This window comes from Amia ocellicauda, chromosome 5 (genome assembly GCF_036373705.1).
Source record: "Amia ocellicauda isolate fAmiCal2 chromosome 5, fAmiCal2.hap1, whole genome shotgun sequence".
Taxonomy (NCBI): Eukaryota; Metazoa; Chordata; class Actinopteri; order Amiiformes; family Amiidae; genus Amia; species Amia ocellicauda.
This window is the reverse complement of record NC_089854.1, coordinates 47,333,569-47,354,564: the sequence shown is the minus strand read 5'-3', so window position 1 is coordinate 47,354,564 and position 20,996 is coordinate 47,333,569. Positions and strand designations below refer to the sequence as shown.

The following is a 20,996-nucleotide window of genomic DNA, read 5'->3' as shown; positions in this document are numbered from 1 at the left end:
ATGGGAGTCATTTTCACATGTCATAGACGCAGGTGGAAACAAATTACCCTTTCAGCAATAAGATACATGTCTAAAAGTTGTCCCGTTCAGCAGCCACAAGACTGGAACTTCTGGTTTAAGGCAGCGGTGGAAGGAAAGTTTGAAATTCTCTCTCATACCTGTTTTGGTCTCTTGTATACTTAAGAAAGATAAGGTCAAGCCAGAAGGAAGCTTGATTTCTGTTTGTTATTTACGATGAGAATCTTGGAGACAATGTCAAACAGTATGATTGAAGTGCCTGCTCCCTAATCCATGTGTTGACCTATGAACTCTGTCCTATAATGATATATATTCTGCTTAGCTAACTCTCTAAGATAATATAGTAATGACTTTGTGATTGTAACCAGATCTTTGTTTTTTGTGTATAAAAGCCTCTGACTTTTAAAATGAAGGCAGAGCGACTTTGGGATCTTCTTGATTCCCGGTTCCTCTCCACGTTGCGTGTATTAAAGGCATTGCAACTAAAGTTCCAACCTGATTGAAGATGATTGTTCTTCCATATTACATGGCGACGAGGATCGGGATCGCTAACCCTGACGGAGAGGAGCGGAGGAACCTTTTTTGAAAAATTCTCTACTGCAGTATTTTGCTTTCACTTGTCTGCTCGCCTGGCCCTCTGATGATCAGGTAAAGCGATCTATATGTTAATTAAACGTTGTTGCTTGCCTTACATCAAGTACTTGAGGCAGGACATGATTTCTTGCTGGTAAAGAAACAAGGGTTTCTTAGGGTTACCATAGACTTGACTGTGTTTTCTTGTTTATGAAGAAATAGGACTGTGTTTTCCTATTTAACCTGGGTTGCCACAAACTTGACCTGTGTCTTCTTGTTTGTGAAGAAACAGGACTGTTTTCCTGTTTGGGGTTCGCGCAGACAAAAGTGTGTTTGTAAACTGCAGTGTAGGTTTGACCTACTATTAGAGAAAAGAGGAAAAAAAAACAGCGCTAATTAATTGTTCAATATCTGATATGCCGGTGATAATATAAAAGCACGTGTTTTATAGAACCATAAATGGTATGGTAAATGAAGAAACGTCATTAAGTTATATACAAGTTATATAAATGCAAACATATTGAAAAACATGTTTGTTATTATTCGTATATAGGATTTATTTTGATTTGTGTTTTGTTTTGTTATATACACTCACCTAAAGGATTATTAGGAACACCTGTTCAATTTCTCATTAATGCAATTATCTAACCAACCAATCACATGGCAGTTGCTTCAATGCATTTAGGGGTGTGGTCCTGGTCAAGACAATCTCCTGAACTCCAAACTGAATGTCTGAATGGGAAAGAAAGGTGATTTAAGCAATTTTGAGCGTGGCATGGTTGTTGGTGCCGGGGGGGCCGGTCTGAGTATTTCACAATCTGCTCAGTTACTGGGATTTTCACGCACAACCATTTCTAGGGTTTACAAAGAATGGTGTGAAAAGGGAAAAACATCCAGTATGCGGCAGTCCTGTGGGCGAAAATGCCTTGTTGATGCTAGAGGTCAGAGGAGAATGGGCCGACTGATTCAAGCTGATAGAAGAGCAACTTTGACTGAAATAACCACTCGTTACAACCGAGGTATGCAGCAAAGCATTTGTGAAGCCACAACACGTACAACCTTGAGGCGGATGGGCTACAACAGCAGAAGACCCCACCGGGTACCACTCATCTCCACTACAAATAGGAAAAAGAGGCTACAATTTGCACAAGCTCACCAAAATCGGACAGTTGAAGACTGGAAAAATGTTGCCTGGTCTGATGAGTCTCGATTTCTGTTGAGACATTCAGATGGTAGTGTCAGAATTTGGTGTAAACAGAATGAGAACATGGATCCATCATGCCTTGTTACCACTGTGCAGGCTGGTGGTGGTGGTGTAATGGTGTGGGGGATGTTTTCTTGGCACACTTTAGGCCCCTTAGTGCCAATCGGGCATCGTTTAAATGCCACGGCCTACCTGAGCATTGTTTCTGACCATGTCCATCCCTTTATGACCACCATGTACCCATCCTCTGATGGCTACTTCCAGCAGGATAATGCACCATGTCACAAAGGTCGAATCATTTCAAATTGGTTTCTTGAACATGACAATGAGTTCACTGTACTAAACTGGCCCCCACAGTCACCAGATCTCAACCCAATAGAGCATCTTTGGGATGTGGTGGAACGGGAGCTTCGTGCCCTGGATGTGCATCCCATGAATCTCCATCAACTGCAAGATGCTATCCTATCAATATGGGCCAACATTTCTAAAGAATGCTTTCAGCACCTTGTTGAATCAATGCCACGTAGAATTAAGGCAGTTCTGAAGGCGAAAGGGGGTCAAACACAGTATTAGTATGGTGTTCCTAATAATCCTTTAGGTGAGTGTATATATATATATATTTTTTTTTATTATTATTTTTTTTTTCCCCTGTCATTTTATTGTTATTATTTTGTGTGCTTGTATGCTTTGGTAGTTGTGTACAAAACGATACATAGAAAATGGGTGGTAACAGCTCCAGTAAAACGGGTAACCCGCCACCCACAGGTACACATGTAAGGTATATGTATGATAACTATGGAGTGAAGCGGTGCGCGATGTGCACAAGTGGTTTGACTGGACAATAGGTGACAGAAAGTTAAGGTTTCCAGAAGATGGGACATTTAATTCAGATAGACTTGAGCACCTAAAAATGTTTTTGCAAAATAGGAATACAAAGCCGGGAGAAGTAAACTAGACTTAAGTAAACTAGAAAGTGATGTGGAATGATTAATGTACATTAAGAAATGAGAAACCAAAGCTAGCTATCTTAAAACATTTGTTAGAGAAAAGAAAGAAAAGACAAAAGGCATAATTCAATCTAGCCTAAGATGAATGTCCCGAAGACAAATAAAAACAACAAAAAAATATATATTTTTCAGTATAAATGACAGTCCTCAAGATACTGAAGGAAAATTACTAGATAAGTAATAAATAAGGGTAGTTTGAGACACTGCAGGTCAATATAACATCCCAACCAAAACCATGGTATCCGAATTTACTTTGGATATAAATTAATATGTCTCTTTGTATGTTTGTACGTTTACAGTTTGCACAAGGTACGTGTCCGTATTTTGTCTTTTTCATTTACTGTATAGTCCAGAATATGACTAAGAGAGTCATAAGTCACAAATAGTTACAGAATGACAGCTAAAATCCACCAGTTAAATATGTTGTAATAACAGACCTACAAGAAAGTAAGCATTTAACTGTACACAGAATGCTATTGCAAACAGAAATAATAATACAAAATTAAGTTATTTAAATAGGTCTTACGAATACAGAAGTTAAAAGTAACATGTTAGAAATGGAATTAGAACCAAATTTAGAAATAGGAATCCGAGGCAACCGCAAATATTAGGTGAAAGTTTCTTAGATATTGATAAATAGATAACCAGATACTCCAGGAAATTAACAATGTGGTCATTTGGTAGCTATGAGTTCCACAATGAAGATTTTTTAAATCCCTAGGTATAAGATCCCTAAATACATTGAATAGGTAAGAAATTAACTATTGATCTGTTCAATCTGGCTTTGGGAACAGTTCTTCTGAATGTGTACCGGTGTAGATTGGACTTCAATAGGAGAAAGCTGACACAATAAAGACATATATGAGCCGCGCAGACGGACAGTCTTAGTGCCCACGCAGGCTCTTCATTGGGGAAATAATTGACTGCACACATTTTTTTTGAAAAAAAGAAAAAAAATGTTTTCCTGATGTACCTGGACATCATTATTGAGATAATTGAAAGGGCTTATTTCCCAAAAATTAACTAAATTCACATAAGCTCACATAATGGAGTGAAATATATGTCTAAATAGTAATCATACCTATTGATAAATATAACTTGAATACATTTCTAAAAAAAAAATTAGGATTAGGAGAAAGAACAGCTGTTAGGATGCAGAGCAATGTTAACCAAAATTGAAGGCGGTTGAGAAAGGAGAGTTTGTTCTGTGTGAGACAAATGTACTGCCACGAGAGATTCTGATGGTGATTGACTGAATTATGAGGGAAAACAAGGAAGTTACTAAAGGTATAACTAAATGTATATCATAACTAATTTAATGAAACATAGTCATGGCAAGTTATAAAACTGTTTGGAAATAGTCCTTTCACAAACAGAAATACCCTATCAATTAGGAAGAGGGGGGCAGGGGGCAAGGGCCGTGATACTGCTCCCCCTGTTCTCCTGAGCAGACAAGCAGCCTGAGATGACTGTGTGTGAGAGAGAGAGAAGGCAAAGAGTGTAAGTACGTGTAAGGGTTCATAACTTACTACAAACAGAGCAAGAGTGTACTGAATGGTAATTTACACTGCTACACTGTTCCTAATTAAACTATGTAAATAATTTTAAATTATGGTTTATTGGGAAAAAGGTATTGAGAATCAAAGAGTAATAATTTCCATCATTTACCCAACTACTTTTAACTATGGTGTTGAAGGAGCTGCTGTAATAATTATTGTAATCGTCTCAGGTATTTAGTTAGATAAAAAGACAAAGATAAGCACATTGTTTTGAAAGTTTGACAGCTCCACACAAAAGAGTATCTACACTAGGAAGTAAAGCTGATTCAGTAACACAGGAGATATGATGCTGCTGACGACAGCTGAGTGCTGTACTGAAATAATTTGATAAATTAGATAAATTGGAATCAAGATTATTATTTTGAATTGTCCCTTTACTAGAAACTTTATAGATTGTGCGAATGTCAACTAATGTGATAGAGATACCTTTTATAAGGAGGATCTCTCATTGTGTCTGATTTATTCCAGATATGCACATTATGAATCGTGTCCTGAAGGAACCGATGTCTGACCTGTAGTGGCAGAGGTGCATATGGAGAAGACGCTGGTGTTCTCGTTGAGACATAGTAGGCAGAGGGCGCGGCTTTAAAGACAGCCTCACGGCATCTTGAACAGACCGATGTTGAGGTCCACAACGCTGAAGTGATGGTTGACTCAGTGGAGAAATAAGTTCAAATACTGTAATTAAAGGTTTTCTAGATTATAGGAATCTACAATATATTGTGAAACAGCTCAGATGATGTCTGCAGTAGCATATATTCTTGTATTGATAGTTTAATTTATAATGTACTATTAGTGGAGATGTCACATTATTCAAATGAATAGAATGAAAGCCATGATGTCAGAATCAGTCCATTGCCCTTCTCTTAAGATTTGTAGAATGTACAATGTTTATAAATCAAAACACAACAAATATATGTACAATACAGTTTACAAACTGAATTTGTAAAAATAACATTTTGCTGACTTTTGTATTTTCTTAGAAGCAACAAAATGTATGTGTTATGTAGGTAGTATCTAGGTTTTGACTTTTATGACCTGGGGCTGGATGAAATGTAATTTGAGATGCACTGTAAAAGCTCCAGGAAATTTCAACTGGACACTGCACCTTCCATAAGAGAGCTCAAACATTTGCTAATGCAATAGTTGCCTCACAGGCACTCTTTACCTGGTTTGCCCATCTGACGCATGGTGTTGGCCACACGGGCAAAGGGCGGATGTGTGCATTAGTCTTTTAAATTGGTTTGCCCCAGGTTTTATAGTAACAGCTCAGCAATATTGTAGAACTTGCCACATTTGTCAAGCTCATATGCAAATAGATTGTGTTCAAAAGCTTAAATGTTGTGGATATGAATATATACTTGTAATAATGTATAGGTTTTCTAAATGGGTTGAAGCCTATGCTGTAGGAAGGCTAAAGTAGTAACAGTAGCAAAAATACTGTTAAGGGATGTTATATGTAGATTTCGCATTCCAGGGAAATTTCCAGCGATAGGAACACTCACTTCACTGGGACAACAGTGCAAGAACTATGCAAAGCCCTGCGAGGTAAACAACATTTTCACTGCCCATCACTCTCAGTCAGCTGGAGCAGTGGAGAGACAAAATGGGATAGAATAAGCTGGCTAAAATATGCAAACAAACAGGACTCAAACGTCCAGATGCCCTACCTATAGTCCTAATGACAATGAGATCGTCAGCAAATTGAAAAAAACAGGTCTTTCTCCGTGTGAGATTATTATGGGATGACTTATGAGACTCTCCGTCACTCCTCCATTGTCTGTAAGGGAAATGGACATCCACTTGATGGATGATGCTATGTTGTCTTTTTGTATGGGACTAACACGTGCATTCGAAGCTGTCCATTCACAGATGAAAGCCGCCCAGACTGAACCATCCCAGCAGGATTGCTGCCCCTTCCAGCAAGGTGACTAGGTGTATATCAAAGCACACAAGAGAAAGTCCTCCCAACAGCCCAGGTGGACAGGGCTCTACCAGGGGCTCCTGACCACCCACACAGCTGTGAAGTGCCAAGGAAAGACGACATGGATCCACTCCTCCCACTGTAAACTTGCCAATCAAGGCGATCAGCACAACCCTGGTGGAGAACAGAGGGATGCTCGCCTTCGCCTGGATCCTCTTCCTCATCGCCTGCGGGACCATCGTATGCGCCATAGTAATCTGGGAAGAGGGCGCCTTCAACTCCAAGCGGACGGGATCATCACTGACTGGGGAAACCAGTCCAGAAGAAGCTGACATCGGCATCACCCTGCAGCTAACAGCACAGGGCCAGAGCAGTGGCCCAAAAGGAGCAACAGGACGCACGGGTCCACAAATACCGGGTGACGTGCTAGTAACCTCTCCCCTTTCGCATATTAACACCACAGACATTAACATGTACACTGATAAAATCCAACTGAGGATTCAACAGCGACGAGACAGCCACCTGATCAGAGGAAACGCCTACCTCCAACTGTCTTATCAGTTGACTGTGGAAGATAACTGTGCTATATGGAAACATTATAGAATAGATATGAGTATTTGCAATACTGTTAATGCATCTGCCTCAAAGTTTACTGAACAGATTAATGATCTTACAGATCACATTCGTAAAGAAGTAACTAAAAATCCACCAGACCTCGGAGTGGTCTCTTGGGAGCTGGATAAGTGGCTCCCTCAGAAGAATTGGTGCTATTATAGCCCAAAGTCTGCTTTTTATCCTTGGCATACTCATTCTTCTCTATATTTGTTTTGTACTGATCAAGTGTTGCTGTGCTTGCACTGCTAGAGAAATGCAGAACAGCCTTACTCCTGTTGAAATAAAGGAGTCTGTTAAAATAATGTATGAGGAAATGCTGCAAGAACGCAGTGATATAATGGATCTTATGAATATAACCTAATTACACTGAATGATGTCCACTATTCCCCCAGAGGTTAAGGTTTACAACTCTAGGGTCTTATCAAGGCTCTGTACATATGTATGATTGTCCTTCATAGGACAAAATGGGGGAGTGTGGAAGGAAAGTTAGAAATTCTCTCTCATACCTGTTTTCCTCTCTTGTATACTTAAGACAGATAAGGTCAAGCTAGAAGGTCAGGACAGAAGGTAGTTTGATTTCTGTTTGTTATTTACGATGAGAATCTTGGAGACAATGTCAAACAGTATGATTTAAGTGTCTGCTCCCTAATCCATATGTTGATCTATGAACTCTGTCCTATAATGATACATATTCTGCTTAGCTAACTCTGTAAGATAATATAGTAATGACTTTCTGATTGTAACCAGATCTTTAATTTTGTGTATAAAAGCCTCTGACTTTGAAAATGAAGCAGAGCAACTTTGGAATCTTCTTGATTCACTGTTCCTCTCTACGCTCCGTGTATTAAAGGCATTGCAACTAACCTTCCAACCTGATTGAAGATTGTTCTTCTTCCACAGTGTGTAGCTTTACCGTCTGTGGTTTTCAAGATTCTGAATGCAATTTTAAATTTTCTCCACATGATGGGGTCAGTGGTCTACATAAGGAATGTCCCTTAATGACTCAAATGAAATGCTGTCATTTTGATTGGTGAACAGCAATTGCAGTGTTTTGCAGTGCATACAATATTTTTAATTGGGTCATGACCACCATGTTCGTGTGTGTAGCAGCTTGGATTGATTCACATTGGTAGTACTCTACTAGTGTCATGTTTGTCAATTGGTGGGTCTGTTGATATGTGGGTCCTATGCAGAGCACAAAGGTGATAGTCAATGTCTTAACTAAACCGAAGATGCTCTTTTAGAATCTGAAGTCAGATTGGAGCTGTGAACATTCCTTCTTCTTATATTCAGAGTCATTGAAGTATTGAGTTTGACTTTGAAAGAGAGGTGAAAGTCCACAATGAAGGACATTGTGACTTCCTATATGTGTTCCATATTGGCCAAAGGCCTATCCATGCCTTTTAAGGTGTTATGAAGCTAAAATCACTCAAGATGAGCATATGATCTCAAATGAAAGGTCAAAACTAAGGACATTTTTACACTTCCCATTTATGGTGACTTTTACATGTCCAAGAGTAATAGTGACTGTATCTCTATTCTGTAAGCAGTTAAAATGCACCAAAAATTATATTAGAGCTGTTCCATGACGTATGCATGTACGTCAAATGAAAACCCTCACAGTACAATGCTGTATGTGTGTACAGAGAGTTTCTTATTCTATTCTATTAGCGGATGCTCAGTCCAGCTGAATTTCAGGTACCATTCCGAAAGGCAGTGCTGCTACGATACAGTGTGTATCGAAAGCTGCGGAAGGTGATCATGCAACGTTTTTATACAATCACGTTGTATCTTATCATCTTGTCATCTTGTTGTATCTTATCATCTTGTCATCTTATCATGTTGATAAGAGCTTCCACTGTAGCTGTGCACATCTAGATGTCACATGTATATTGTGATAATCCATTCACCTTTTAACCCTCAGAGGACTGAGCCAATGTTTCTAGCTGATAAACAATATAAATGTGTTATATCTACCATTTCGAAACAACCTAATTTGTCACGTATAATGTACGTATAACACAGTATTTGAGTGCACAATGTGCAATAAAGTAAAAAAGTTAAGAAACTGAATGTATTGTATTATTATTATTGATTTCACACCCTACACAGTAATTGTGAACAGTTTTGGCACTTAGAATATGCTATTCAAAGCCTTAGGTATTGAAATATGCATTGTTTTTCAATATACTATATAAATAACACAGAAATAATGCACCTGTCTTGCAAATAGACCATATCAAATTTTGTAATTCTATTTTCCCCGAGTTATTCAGGTCACTCAGACATGCAACTGAGCAAAGCTGGGCCTCTCCAGGAAGTTGCAGAGGGGCACCTGGCATATACTCTGCTGACCTTACAGTGCTCACAGTTCCTGCTCAAAGAAGCAGGGCTATATTCAGGGTGTAGTGTGTCCAGAGGGCCAACTGGCAAAGGTATCTGCGTGTGATCCAGTGGACTGTGAGTCTTTGTTTTGTCCAGTTGCACCACAGTGGGGCTGGCAGGGGTAAATCTGGGCATAGTGGATGCCCACTCTGGATCTGCTTCTATTTTCTATTGCTGGAAAAAAAATCTAATTATTTTTCTTTTCATATTTTATTTCATATTTTCCACATATAATATACTATAATAATATAATATATACTGCATTATAAGTACATCATACATGTATAGCTGGATCTGTTGTGAATCCATAGACATCAAATACATACCAAAAGCATCTATTATAGTTGAATTATGAGCTGAATTAGAAAAGCCCCTCTCTCTCTCTGGCTTCAGTTGCCTCTGCTCAGTGTCTGTAACTCGACTCCCCTTATCAGCTGTTCTAATAAAGCTACCTGAGACAGGGTTTTTTGGATTGTCTAGTTTAAAAAAGCAGATCTCCATGGCACATGAGACGCATAGTAACATCATCTCCATTGGGCAATTCCAGACCCATGTGCTACATTGTGCATTGAATTTCTAAAACCAGGAAGTACGAGATGTAAACAAACCAAACATGGTTCATTTCAGCAGAATCTCAGCTATGCAGCTAAAACAACCGCATGTCTCTATCTCAAATTGTTTCTCCGTAAATTAATACTTTGTAATTTATGCCCCCATCTTGGGTATATCAATAGAGTTTTATATTATTATTGCTAGTTGTATTTATTTATTTATAGATTGTGTAGTTTCTAGCAAAAGTTATACAATGCTGTGATTAGTTTAGGTGTTTATATAGAGATGTTTATAAAACAGTGCTGAATAGGTCTATGAAGCAGGCATTTGCAGTAACGAGATCCATCACAATGCTGCGCAAAGCCCTGTAGCACGTTTGTAGCAGTCTTCCAAGCTTGTTGTATTGAACATTTAAATAAATGTCACAGAGCAACCCGGTGATGGCACAGGTTTTGATTGTGACTGAGTTTTAGTTGAAAATTACTGTTCAATATTATTTTAATTTGCATATCAGTGTATTCTTTATTATTTTCATGACTTCCAGTGTATTGAGTCTTTGTATTTCAGTTTCAGCATTTAGTTTATTATGTTTATTTGCATTTTAGTGTATTCTACAAGAGTTATTTATTTATTATAAAGGATAATATTGTAAACAAAAAATAGATTTATACGGCATTTTAAATATTTTCTTTGTTCAATCAAAAACATTTGTTTTTATCGGTTTACTAAACATGGATATGAAGTACACGGGAACATAAACAGTTCATGATGAACTCATTTTGGTTCATTTTTCGTATCTCGTTAATCATATATTTAAATTTTAAAGCACTTTCAGTTGTTAAAACAATATTATCATTATTTTGAAAATCTGGTACTTGGGAAGGGTTTACATTTTCTCATCTGGATTTGAAGAGGTTAGGGAAAGGACAAAGTTCAGAACAAAGCAGCATAAATACACAGAGTTGTGTAGCAGAAGGCTGTGCAAGTATGGTAAATAGTACAAAGGATAGGAAATTATCATTCAATAATCAGGTGCTAATACAAAGTAAACTAAAAATGAACAAGGTGAATGTTGGAACAAGGGTGACATCTAGCGGACATTAGAGGAACTTAATTTTGTAGATGTTATAATTAAAGATACATTTTGAATCATTTTTAATTAGAATTCAGCGGTGAAGGACAAAGATATTTAGTCATTTCTTTAGTAAAAATCAATGCTCTTTCTGTCAGATTTGAGCTGTGAGACATGGAAATAGGACTGGAATTGAGTTTGACCTTGATGGAGAGGTCAAAGGTCACAATGAAGGACATTTGTTGATGGTGCATGTATGACTTCCTGTGCTCTATATTGACCAAAGGCCCATCTCCTCTCTGTTAGGCGTTATAGAGCAAAAATCGCTCAAAATGAGAATTTGACCTGAAAAGAGAGGTCGAAGGTCAAAACCAAGGACAGTTTTAGACAGCCCACTTAGGGTTTCCTATACGTGTTCTATAGTGAAATTGACCCTATCTATACTGTATTAGGCGTTATAGAGCAAAAATCGGTCAAAATGAGAATTTGACCTCCACCAAAAGGTCAAAGGTCAAAATCAGAAAACCGATAGCATTTTTGGAAACTTCATGCGGGAGTTCGTATTAGAGTTCAATAGTATGTTTGGCCATAAAAGCATCCTAGAAGGCGTAATGAGATGTTCAATATCTGATGACATTTCCATCAGATCCTAGATGCTGTATCTCAGTCCAGGAAGGTCACAGGTAATGGCAGGTGGTTTATTCTGATAGAGCACATAAGGTTTCCTATAAGCATTCAATACGTACTATGACTGTATTTAGAGCCGTTAGAGAGTTATATACTACTTTCACTTTCACAGCATATGGCATGTAGGTCCAAAAGTAGACCACACAGCCACTATAAAAACAATAGCATACTATTCGGGATATAGCGCCTGCAGACTGCTAAGTTTGGTGTGAATCAGTGCAAAACTGTAGGAGGAGATGCTAATAATAATATGCAGAAGAAGAATAAAGAAACCGAGTAATGACAAGATCTGCATTTTTCAACGCAGATAATAATATGCAGAAGAAGAATAAAGAAACCGAGTAATAACAAGATCTGCGTTTTTCAACGCAGATAATAATAAGCAGAAGAATGATAAAGAAACCGAATAATAACAAGATCTGCGTTTTTCAACACAGATAATAATAATAACAATAAGCAGAAAAATAATAAAGAAACCGACTAATAACAAGATCTGCGTTTTTCAACGCAGATAATAATAATAATAATAATAATAATAATAATAATAAAGAAACCCAGTAATAACAAGATCTGCGTTTTTCAACGCAGATAAAAATAATAAAGAAACCGAGTACTAACAAGATCTGTGTTTTTCAACGCAGATAATAAGCAGAAAAATAATAAAGAAACCGAGTAATAACAAGATCTGCATTTTTCAACACTGATAATAATAAAGAAACCCAGATTGTCGGCTTTATTGTATTCAATACAGCCTACCACAGGTCCAGTGCCTGAGGAAGAAAGTATTTATAACTTATTACATTAGACGAGTATACAGCTCAAATGCCGTATTTTATTTAATTTAAATATTTAGTAACATAAGAACAGATATGCGGGAGAAATCCAGATATGCAGAGATATATACCTTTTAAATTGCAAAAGCCGCTCAAAATGCAGCTAAATCAGTTTTATAATTGTGGTTTTTTTTTTTTAATTTCTGATTAAAATAACAAAAGTTAAATTAAAAGTTGCAGCCTCTGTCAGTATTGATTGTTTGGTCTCCAACACTTTGATCATGTGATGGACTATTGCTAATAATACTATTAGGCTACCATGTAATTAAGAATAGTTTATTTTAAATGAATAGTGAAATATTGCAGCTCCTATGCAATCGTTGTTAAGTTGCAATTTCTGGCAGGAACCTCCACACACAACATAACTGAAAACACATGTTTATAACACTTTATATACAACCCCAATTCTGAAAAAGCTGGGACAGTATGGAAAATGCTAATAAAAACAAAGAGGGGTGATTTGTAAATGTACTTTGACTTGTATTTAATCAAAAAATGTATAAAGACGTATGGCATTTCCCCTTCTACAGTGCACAATAAAAGATTATGCACCGAGATTTGACCAGATTCCTTTAAAGGGCAAGGCCGAAAACCACTTCTGAATGCGCGTGATCTCCGATCACTCAGATGTCACTATCTTAAAAACTGTCATGAGTCTTTAATGGATATCCTAAGATGGGCTTGGGAATACTTTGGTAAACCTCTGTCAGTCAACACCATTCACCGCTGCATCCACAGATGCAAGTTAAGGCTTTACTATGCAAAGCAGAAGCTATACATCAACACTGTCCAGAAGCACCGCCGACTTCTCTGGGCTCGGTCTCATCTGAGATCGACAGTAGCACAGTGGAATCATGTTTTGTGGTCCAACGAGTCAACATTTCAAATAGTTTTTGGACAAAACAACCGTCATGTTCTCCGAGCCAAAGAGGAAAAGGACCATCCAAGCTGTTATCAGCGTCAGACCCAAAAGCCAGTGTCTGTGATAGTATAGGGGTGTGTCAGTGCCCATGGCATGGGTAACTTGCACATTTGTGAGGGCACCATTAATGCAGAAAGATATGTACACATTTTGGAGCAACATATGCTGCCATCCAGACGTCGTCTTTTCCAGGGACGTCCCTGCATTTTCCAGCAGGACAAACGCCAAACCACATTCTGCCGGATTACAAGCGCATGGTTGCGTAAGCAGAAAGTGCGGGTGCTAGTAATGGCCTGCCTGCAGTCCTGACCTGTCTCCGATTGAGAATGTGTGGGGCATTATGAAGCGCAAAATAAGGCAACGAAGGCCCCGCACAGTTGCACAGCTGAGGAAATGCATAATGGATGAATGGGTTGAAAATTCTGCTTGCTAAACTTAACCAACTGCTGTCTTCAGTGCCCAAATTGTTATTAAAAGAAACTGATTTTACACAGTGGTAAACAGTCAACTGTCCCAACTTTTTTGGAGTGTGTTGCAGTCATCAGATTTGAAATGAGTGAATATTTTCAAAAATACATTCACAAAGTAAAACATCAAATAATGTTTTAATAATGTGTTTTCAATATAGTACAGGGTGAATTTAATTTTCAAATGACTTTTTTTTTTTTTTTTGCAATGCAGTCATTTGTACATCGTTCTTTTAAAAGAATAGCCTTCCTACTTCTAAAAGAGTTTTGGAACAATGCCCTGCCCCTCTCCCTGGCCCGCCCCACCTCACCAAAGCTCTATTCCAATACTTGTCTGAAACTTGGTAAAATATGTAAACTGATCTTATAGTGGAATTTGATGACATATTATTTACTTAGACCCAGAACAGAAAGAAACAGTATTACTAGAGCTACAGAATATGCTTTTATGCAGGACATCAGCCAATCAGGGGCCTCCTAACTAATTGAAAATATCAGAATTCAATCCTCAAAATACATTTTGATGTAAATCGGACACTGCAGTCATAAGTTACAATGTAAAAGCATGTTTCTCTCTGTCCTGTGCACTCTCAGAAGTGCGCTCTGCAGCAGCATGTAATCTGATTTCTGTGTTATCAGCAGAGCTGACAGAGAGTCCTTTGGATTGGCTAGATTAATATGCGTTGCACGTAAATTCAGCATTGGACGAGTTGCCTATTTTAGTTGCCCTACTGTCGTAAATCCTGACATAAGTCAGTAAATTTCGATTTAACGATTATGATTGAATCACAGACGTAACTAAATGGGACACAAAAACTTTGATATTTAGTATATTCTCTATGAAGTACCGATACTTTGTTTTCAATGCGGTTTAGGAGGATGATAGTCAAGGGTATTGCGGAGTATTTGATGGTGGTTGTTAAATAAGTTGTTAATTATCAGATAGATCTGTCTGCTTTGAATGTTCTTTGATTTCGAATCACAGAAACAAAAGTACGTGTCAGAAATTTATCAGCAACCCCACTACCACAAGGGAGTGGCAAATTCACATTGTCAAGAAGCCACTGTGTGTTATGTTAAATTAATTAATACTCTATATAATCACATACATTTATAGTTATAAATTAAAATTAAAAATTAAAAAAGCGATACCCAGTTTATGAACTGCTTTGCTTTTACGCAGCTTCTTCTATGCAGCTGGTTGTAAAGGCGACAAACACAATCTGAAGAGATTTGTCTGTCAGTCTTGTTTCCAGGCTTCTCTTTCTGTTACGAGCTAAGCGTGCATAGACAATATTTTATTCAGACAAGCATTACTTTACCATGAGAGAACTTTTCCATGTCCAGTAATAAAAATAAATATTTGCTAGTTATTATTATTATTATTATTATTATTATTATTATTATCATCATTAAGATATGTGCTAGTAGATATGTATTTGAAATGGCTCCCTTATTACTCTTACTACAGATTTGTAACTGACAACGACACTTTTTGCTGTATTATTTTTCATTTACTGAAATGAAGTTGGTTGAAACGAAACAAAACGCACACGTTTCACGATTAATCATACAGTAACAGCAACTACAATATAGCAGGTTATAATTTTAAAGTGTGCACATTTCAGTCATTTATGTACTCATGGATGCAATTATTAAACCAGTCCTTAATGTTAGAGGGAAACCCAGATCTGCTGGATCTATGTATTCATTCATTTAACTTGTAAATGGGCAACTAAATAGTGTTCGCCTTTATACCGATTGTCTCTGCGGAGCTGTTGTACAACAAACCTGCACACCATTCACAAGACAACAACCTGAAACGCCATCCTGTTGTTCATAAAATATTAATAAAATTGGCTGCTACTGCTCTGATTATTGTCCTTCAGTAATTTGTTTTACTTGTCACAGCACTGCACCGGGGTCCTGTTCAATCCGTGTTCGGCAAGTTTTTAATACACTCGGATATTAACTGTAAGCAGTAATGGTTTCTGTATGTGGACTTCAGCTAATAAAACTGTAATTTCTTTGTGATCCCACACGGCACTTCATAATGTAGTGTAATGTAATGTGTATCTGATGAGTTTCTCTTCCCTGTCTGTCTACAAGTCAATCACCTCTTCTGAAAACAAAGTATTTCCTTAGTGGGCGTTACGGACGCTTACAGCCACATCTGGTACCAGATACTTGCACACCTCCGGAAACACACATTTACTGGTGTCTATCAGTGGAAACGGGGCATTAAAAGAGATGGGGAAAATGGTGGGCCACCGAAAGTGCTCACAAAATGAGAGTGCTTTTAAGAAAGTCGAATGAGGGATGTTTTGCACATTTCAATGCTTTGGAGACCGATCAAATTTAATTAAGCAATTGTTTTAGTATTGTAAACTATTATTTCGGCGCATTGTTCAGTATTGTAGACAGTTATGACATCATTTTGGAAGAAGGTGAGGCAGAAGTTTATCACGAGAATGTAAATGCAAGGGAGTGAAGGTACAGATGAAGATATTCCTAGTTTATTTCAGCTAGTCACCCTAAATCAGTACCACCTTTTCAACCCAAATTACAGAACTGACACAAAAGAAAACCGCTAAGATTAAGAAATACACAGAAGTAGTTTGATCGTTCGATTTCTCATAAAAGAGTCGAACACACGTTACCAATCAATATAAAGTAAGCAATGTAAATGTATTATTATTGTTATGATGAAATATTACTGGTAGTAATAATGACAACAACAACAACAACAGCAATAAGTAAATTTGAAGATACTTTTATATTTATTCAACACAGCACAACCCCAACATCCATTTTAGTTTTTGTTGTTTTGGTGTGTAGTTCTGATGAGCTTCTAGACAGGTGGCGCTGCTTGCAAAATTGATATCTCTTGAACAGTTATTTGTAAACATCTGTGTTTTATTGTATTTTAAAAAGAACATTCAGGAGATTCATATATATGATTTTTTAAGTGTTTATATTCTGGGTTACTTTTGAACACATTGTTTTGAGAAGAAAAATTGTGTCTGTATAACTTTGGTTTCTTTGCTAATGCACATTTTGGTAATCATTCCAAAAATAAATTATAGAAAGAATTAAAAACTTCAATGTCTTTTGTATCTTGTGATATACAGGTTTTGTATGATCCTTATATTTATTTATGTAAAATTAAGTAATTTGCTGCACTATACCAAGCAATGTGATTTGTGCGAGACTGCTATAGTCCTGATGTGTAGAACGTTCGCTGTGAGCTTAGTACTCTGAGAGTTAATATAATTAATCAAACTACTCAATGAATTGTGACAGCCCTACACTTAATGTGACAAGATTTAAAGAGGGGAAAAAAAGACTACAAATCTTCTGTTTTTTGTCTAACAAAAATATATATGTTTTTCCACATAGATATAAATTCAAAGCAATATGTTATACATTATTGTAATAGATCTTGCTCAAAGAATGTCATTCACTCACCTGCCCTCCACTGTTCTCTGTTCGGAACTGGTATTGTATATTGTGATCTGCAAATGCCGTTGCCTGTTGGACACTAGCTATGGCCACTGCTGCCTGCTCGTCCCCTCCTGTACCGTCTCCTGAGGAAAGATAAACCGCAGTGGTGTCACTGTCCACTTTTCACACAAACTTTCATGCCTCACAAAAGCTGCATTCTCTCTATCTGAAGTGAGGCAATGTCTCACCTGCATCAGTTGTAAAATGTTGGAAAAAATTATTAGATGGAAAACAGAGGAGATAGTCAACATGGGTTTAGATGAGGCAGATCATGTCTTACTAATTTATTAGAATTTTTTGAACATGCAACTGTAGCTGTAGATATATATACACATGAAAGTATATGATATGATATACTTAGATCTTCAAAAAGCTTTTGATAAGGTTCCAACCAAAGACTGATCCTCAAATTGGAAGCTGTAGGCATTCAGGGTAATGTAATTAGATGGATTATGAACTGGTTGATGTATAGGAAACAGATGGTGTTGATTAGAGGTGTCGCTTCTAACTGGAGTGAGGTTGTTAGTGGAGTTCCGCAGGGATCAGTACTAGGGCCTTTGCTTTTTCTGTCCACTATAATTACACTATCGGAGGAATATAACTAGATGAAGTAAGACATGAGAAAGACCTAGGAGTCTATGTGGACTCCTAACTTTCTCCATGCAAACAGTGTGGAGAAGCAATAAAAAAGGCAAACAGAATGTTAGGGTATATTGTCAAAAGTGTAGAATTGAAAACAAGGGAAGTAATGTTAACACTGTACAATGCACTAGTTAGACCTCATTTGGAATACTGTGTATAGTGCTGGGCTCCACATTTCAAGAAGGATATCGCTGTTCTAGTGGCAGTTCAGAGGAGAGCAACCAGACTTATTCCAGGTCTGAAGAGAATGTCCTACTCGGAGAGACTGAGGGAACTGAACCTTTTCACCCTGGAACAGAGGAGACTACATGGGGACTTGATCCAAGTCTTCAAAATCATGAAGGGCATCGACCACATCAAACCAGAGGAGCTTTTCCAGATCAGCAGGGACACACGCACCCGGGGACACAAATGGAAATTAGGCTTCAAGGCATTCAAAACGGAAAACAGGAGACACTTCTTTACACAGAGAGTAGTCACACTCTGGAACAAACTCCCCAGCAATGTGGTAGAAGCTGAAAGTTTGGGAGCATTAAAAAATAGACTGGATAGGATCCTTGGATCACTCAGTTATTAATGGACACCAAACGAGCACGATGGGTCGAATGGCCTCCTCTCATTTGTAAACGTTATGTTCTTATGTTCTACTATCACATACCTTTTTAAAACACTCCACATTCATAATTATGCAGAAATCATACATCAAACACCTGTCTCAACCACTTCATTATAAGTTGTATAAGTTGTTTAATTGCTAATTTACACAGATAATTCATAAGCATTAAAAGTGATGCATTGTTTCCGGTTATTCCAAGGAATATCATTGATTTTAATTATATCATTTATATATATTTTTATTTATTTTTTATTTTTATTTTTTGCAAACTGTTACTTGATCAGCCAAAGAGAGTACTGCATTCAGTAGTACAAAATAAGTAGATGGCACATGACTCATGTATATAGTATTTTGTTTTTGGGAATTACCATCTTTTGTGTACACTATGTTTGGAGTCAGCCATTCTTAAACCAACTCTTTTCGACATTACAACTAAAACAGAAGCAGTGTAAGCAGCTAACACATGTCCTCAGATTGAAATATACGCTGTAAATCCAACCACTCCATTTCACACTGCAAGTCCATAATACAAACATAGCTTGGCTAATCATATGCTACCTAGAGACTAATCCATAACCAATATTTGAACCAGCATCTGTGCAAAAATGTCCTTTACTTTCTTGCAATGCCAACCCTTTTATTTAAAGGAAACTGGAACAAAGTGATTCATTTTTATGTGCAGCTCAATCCAAAATGGCTGGTTCAGAAAAGGCTTGGTATATTCACAACTTTCTTAGTTCGTAGCCCAGTTAAAACTCAATTCTCAAGTAGTAAGTATAGTAAGAATTGCATCAATGTACTCAGTAAAAGTCTGCAGAAGCCATGTAGTCAAGACAGTACTGATTCCATTCGGGGCTAAATCATAATTAACCATGTTAACACTGCCCAGAGGACAGTATAACATTTCCACAGCACTGACCGGAGTGGGTGGACTTCAGAGCTTCCTTGGCTCTTGCCTATTAGCAATTATTATAGTAAATGGCTTGACTGTGTGCGTTTTGGAGGACGTTAGCTGCGTGAGCAGACATGGTCAACAACTGGGGATTCCAAAGGCAGAAAAAACTTATCGGGTTACTATCTTCTCACCTTCCTGCAGCTGAACAACTTCTTCCGTTTCCTGTCCTTTCTCGTGACTGAAAAAGAAGGAAGAAAATTGAAAATGATATATAACATACAAGACTGTAATTTAAACTGGTAAAGCAAGGGGATGTTGTACTAACAATAGGTAGTGCAGGTCATTTAATTGGATGCAGGGCTCCCATTTGCGAGGTGTGGGTCACCAGGGGCAATCAAATTATATCTCTGCAAACATATATTTATTTTTTTGTATTCAACACTAGCAACTGTGAGGGGAAAGTTAATATAATGGTTCATCTTGGGGGAAATAAAAAAAAGTAAAATAAAATAAATAGTTCTGGCACTGCTAGGTAAGTGAGAAAAGTTTTATTCTGCCAGGCTGTGTAGACTCATACCTGGTCGGTTTTGCTTTCTTTGAGAAAATTGTGGAGCTGCAGAAGACATTACATCTTAGTATGCAACAAGTAATAACATAGAATGAGACTGACATTGGAGTGAGCCTGATCTTTCTGCTGCCAACCCTAATTGTTTGCATACTTACACAATATTACTTATTAGGCCTATATACAGGGTTGGGGAGTAACGGAATACAAGTAGCGGTGTTACATAATCAGATTACACAAGTTTGATACTTGTATTTCCATTACATTATTCCTGTCAGACGAGTATTCTGATTACCGATATTTTTTTTTAAAGAGTAAGAGATTACTGATTACTTAATCATACTTTACATAAAAGTGTACAAGCGTAAGGGAATCTGAAGTGGCCCGCGTGTAGTATTTTTGCAGCATTGTTTCTATTTACAGTCTCTAGCCAAAGAGTGGATGATTCGGCACCATTCTATAACAAGCCGCTAGTTAGCGTCCCAGCTAGTAACACACAGTTCTACAACTGTGGCCGTTGTGGCAACATTGTGTGTTAGCAGGGATATAACTCGTGGAAGTACAGGCAATTGTTAACTTCCAAATAAAGAAAATGGAACAAATATAGTGCAATACAAGATGTGCCTACCATGGCACAATGTACTGCAGGGGTCGTCAACAAGGTTTGGCCTCGAGCCAATATTGATCTCAGGTACTAGTTGGTGGGCTGACGGTGTTTTCGCTGGTAAGAGCAGGGGGGTGGTGCGGACGGTGTTTCTGCCGGTAAGAGCAGGGGGTGGGGGGGTGTTGCTGGCGGTGTTATTGATAGTTTGTATTTGCAGTAATAAGTTATCCTATCTCAATTTAATATACATCCACAGACATTACAGATAGTTCCTGTGCATCCTAGCTGGTTCTGTGACCTTAACAATGAAAGACTTAATATTAATACCAAAATAACAACATACAATGTCTAT

At 37.6% G+C, this 20,996-nt stretch overlaps 1 protein-coding gene and 1 pseudogene across 2 annotated transcripts in view; one reads left to right on the top strand and one right to left on the bottom strand.

Annotated features, from left to right (window-relative positions):
- The window catches only part of LOC136749050 (putative nuclease HARBI1), a 470,787-nt pseudogene that overhangs the window by 395,103 nt on the left and 54,688 nt on the right, over nucleotides 1-20,996 (top strand).
- Nucleotides 1-20,996, bottom strand: part of usf2 (upstream transcription factor 2, c-fos interacting) — a 123,541-nt gene that overhangs the window by 82,014 nt on the left and 20,531 nt on the right. For both annotated transcript variants that reach the window (XM_066705526.1, XM_066705525.1), the window contains exons 2-3: nucleotides 19,667-19,713; nucleotides 17,287-17,405 (exon numbers count right to left, since the gene is read on the bottom strand). In XM_066705526.1, coding sequence (XP_066561623.1) covers nucleotides 17,287-17,405; nucleotides 19,667-19,713 — 166 coding nt within the window. The remainder of the gene's footprint in view (nucleotides 1-17,286; nucleotides 17,406-19,666; nucleotides 19,714-20,996) is intronic.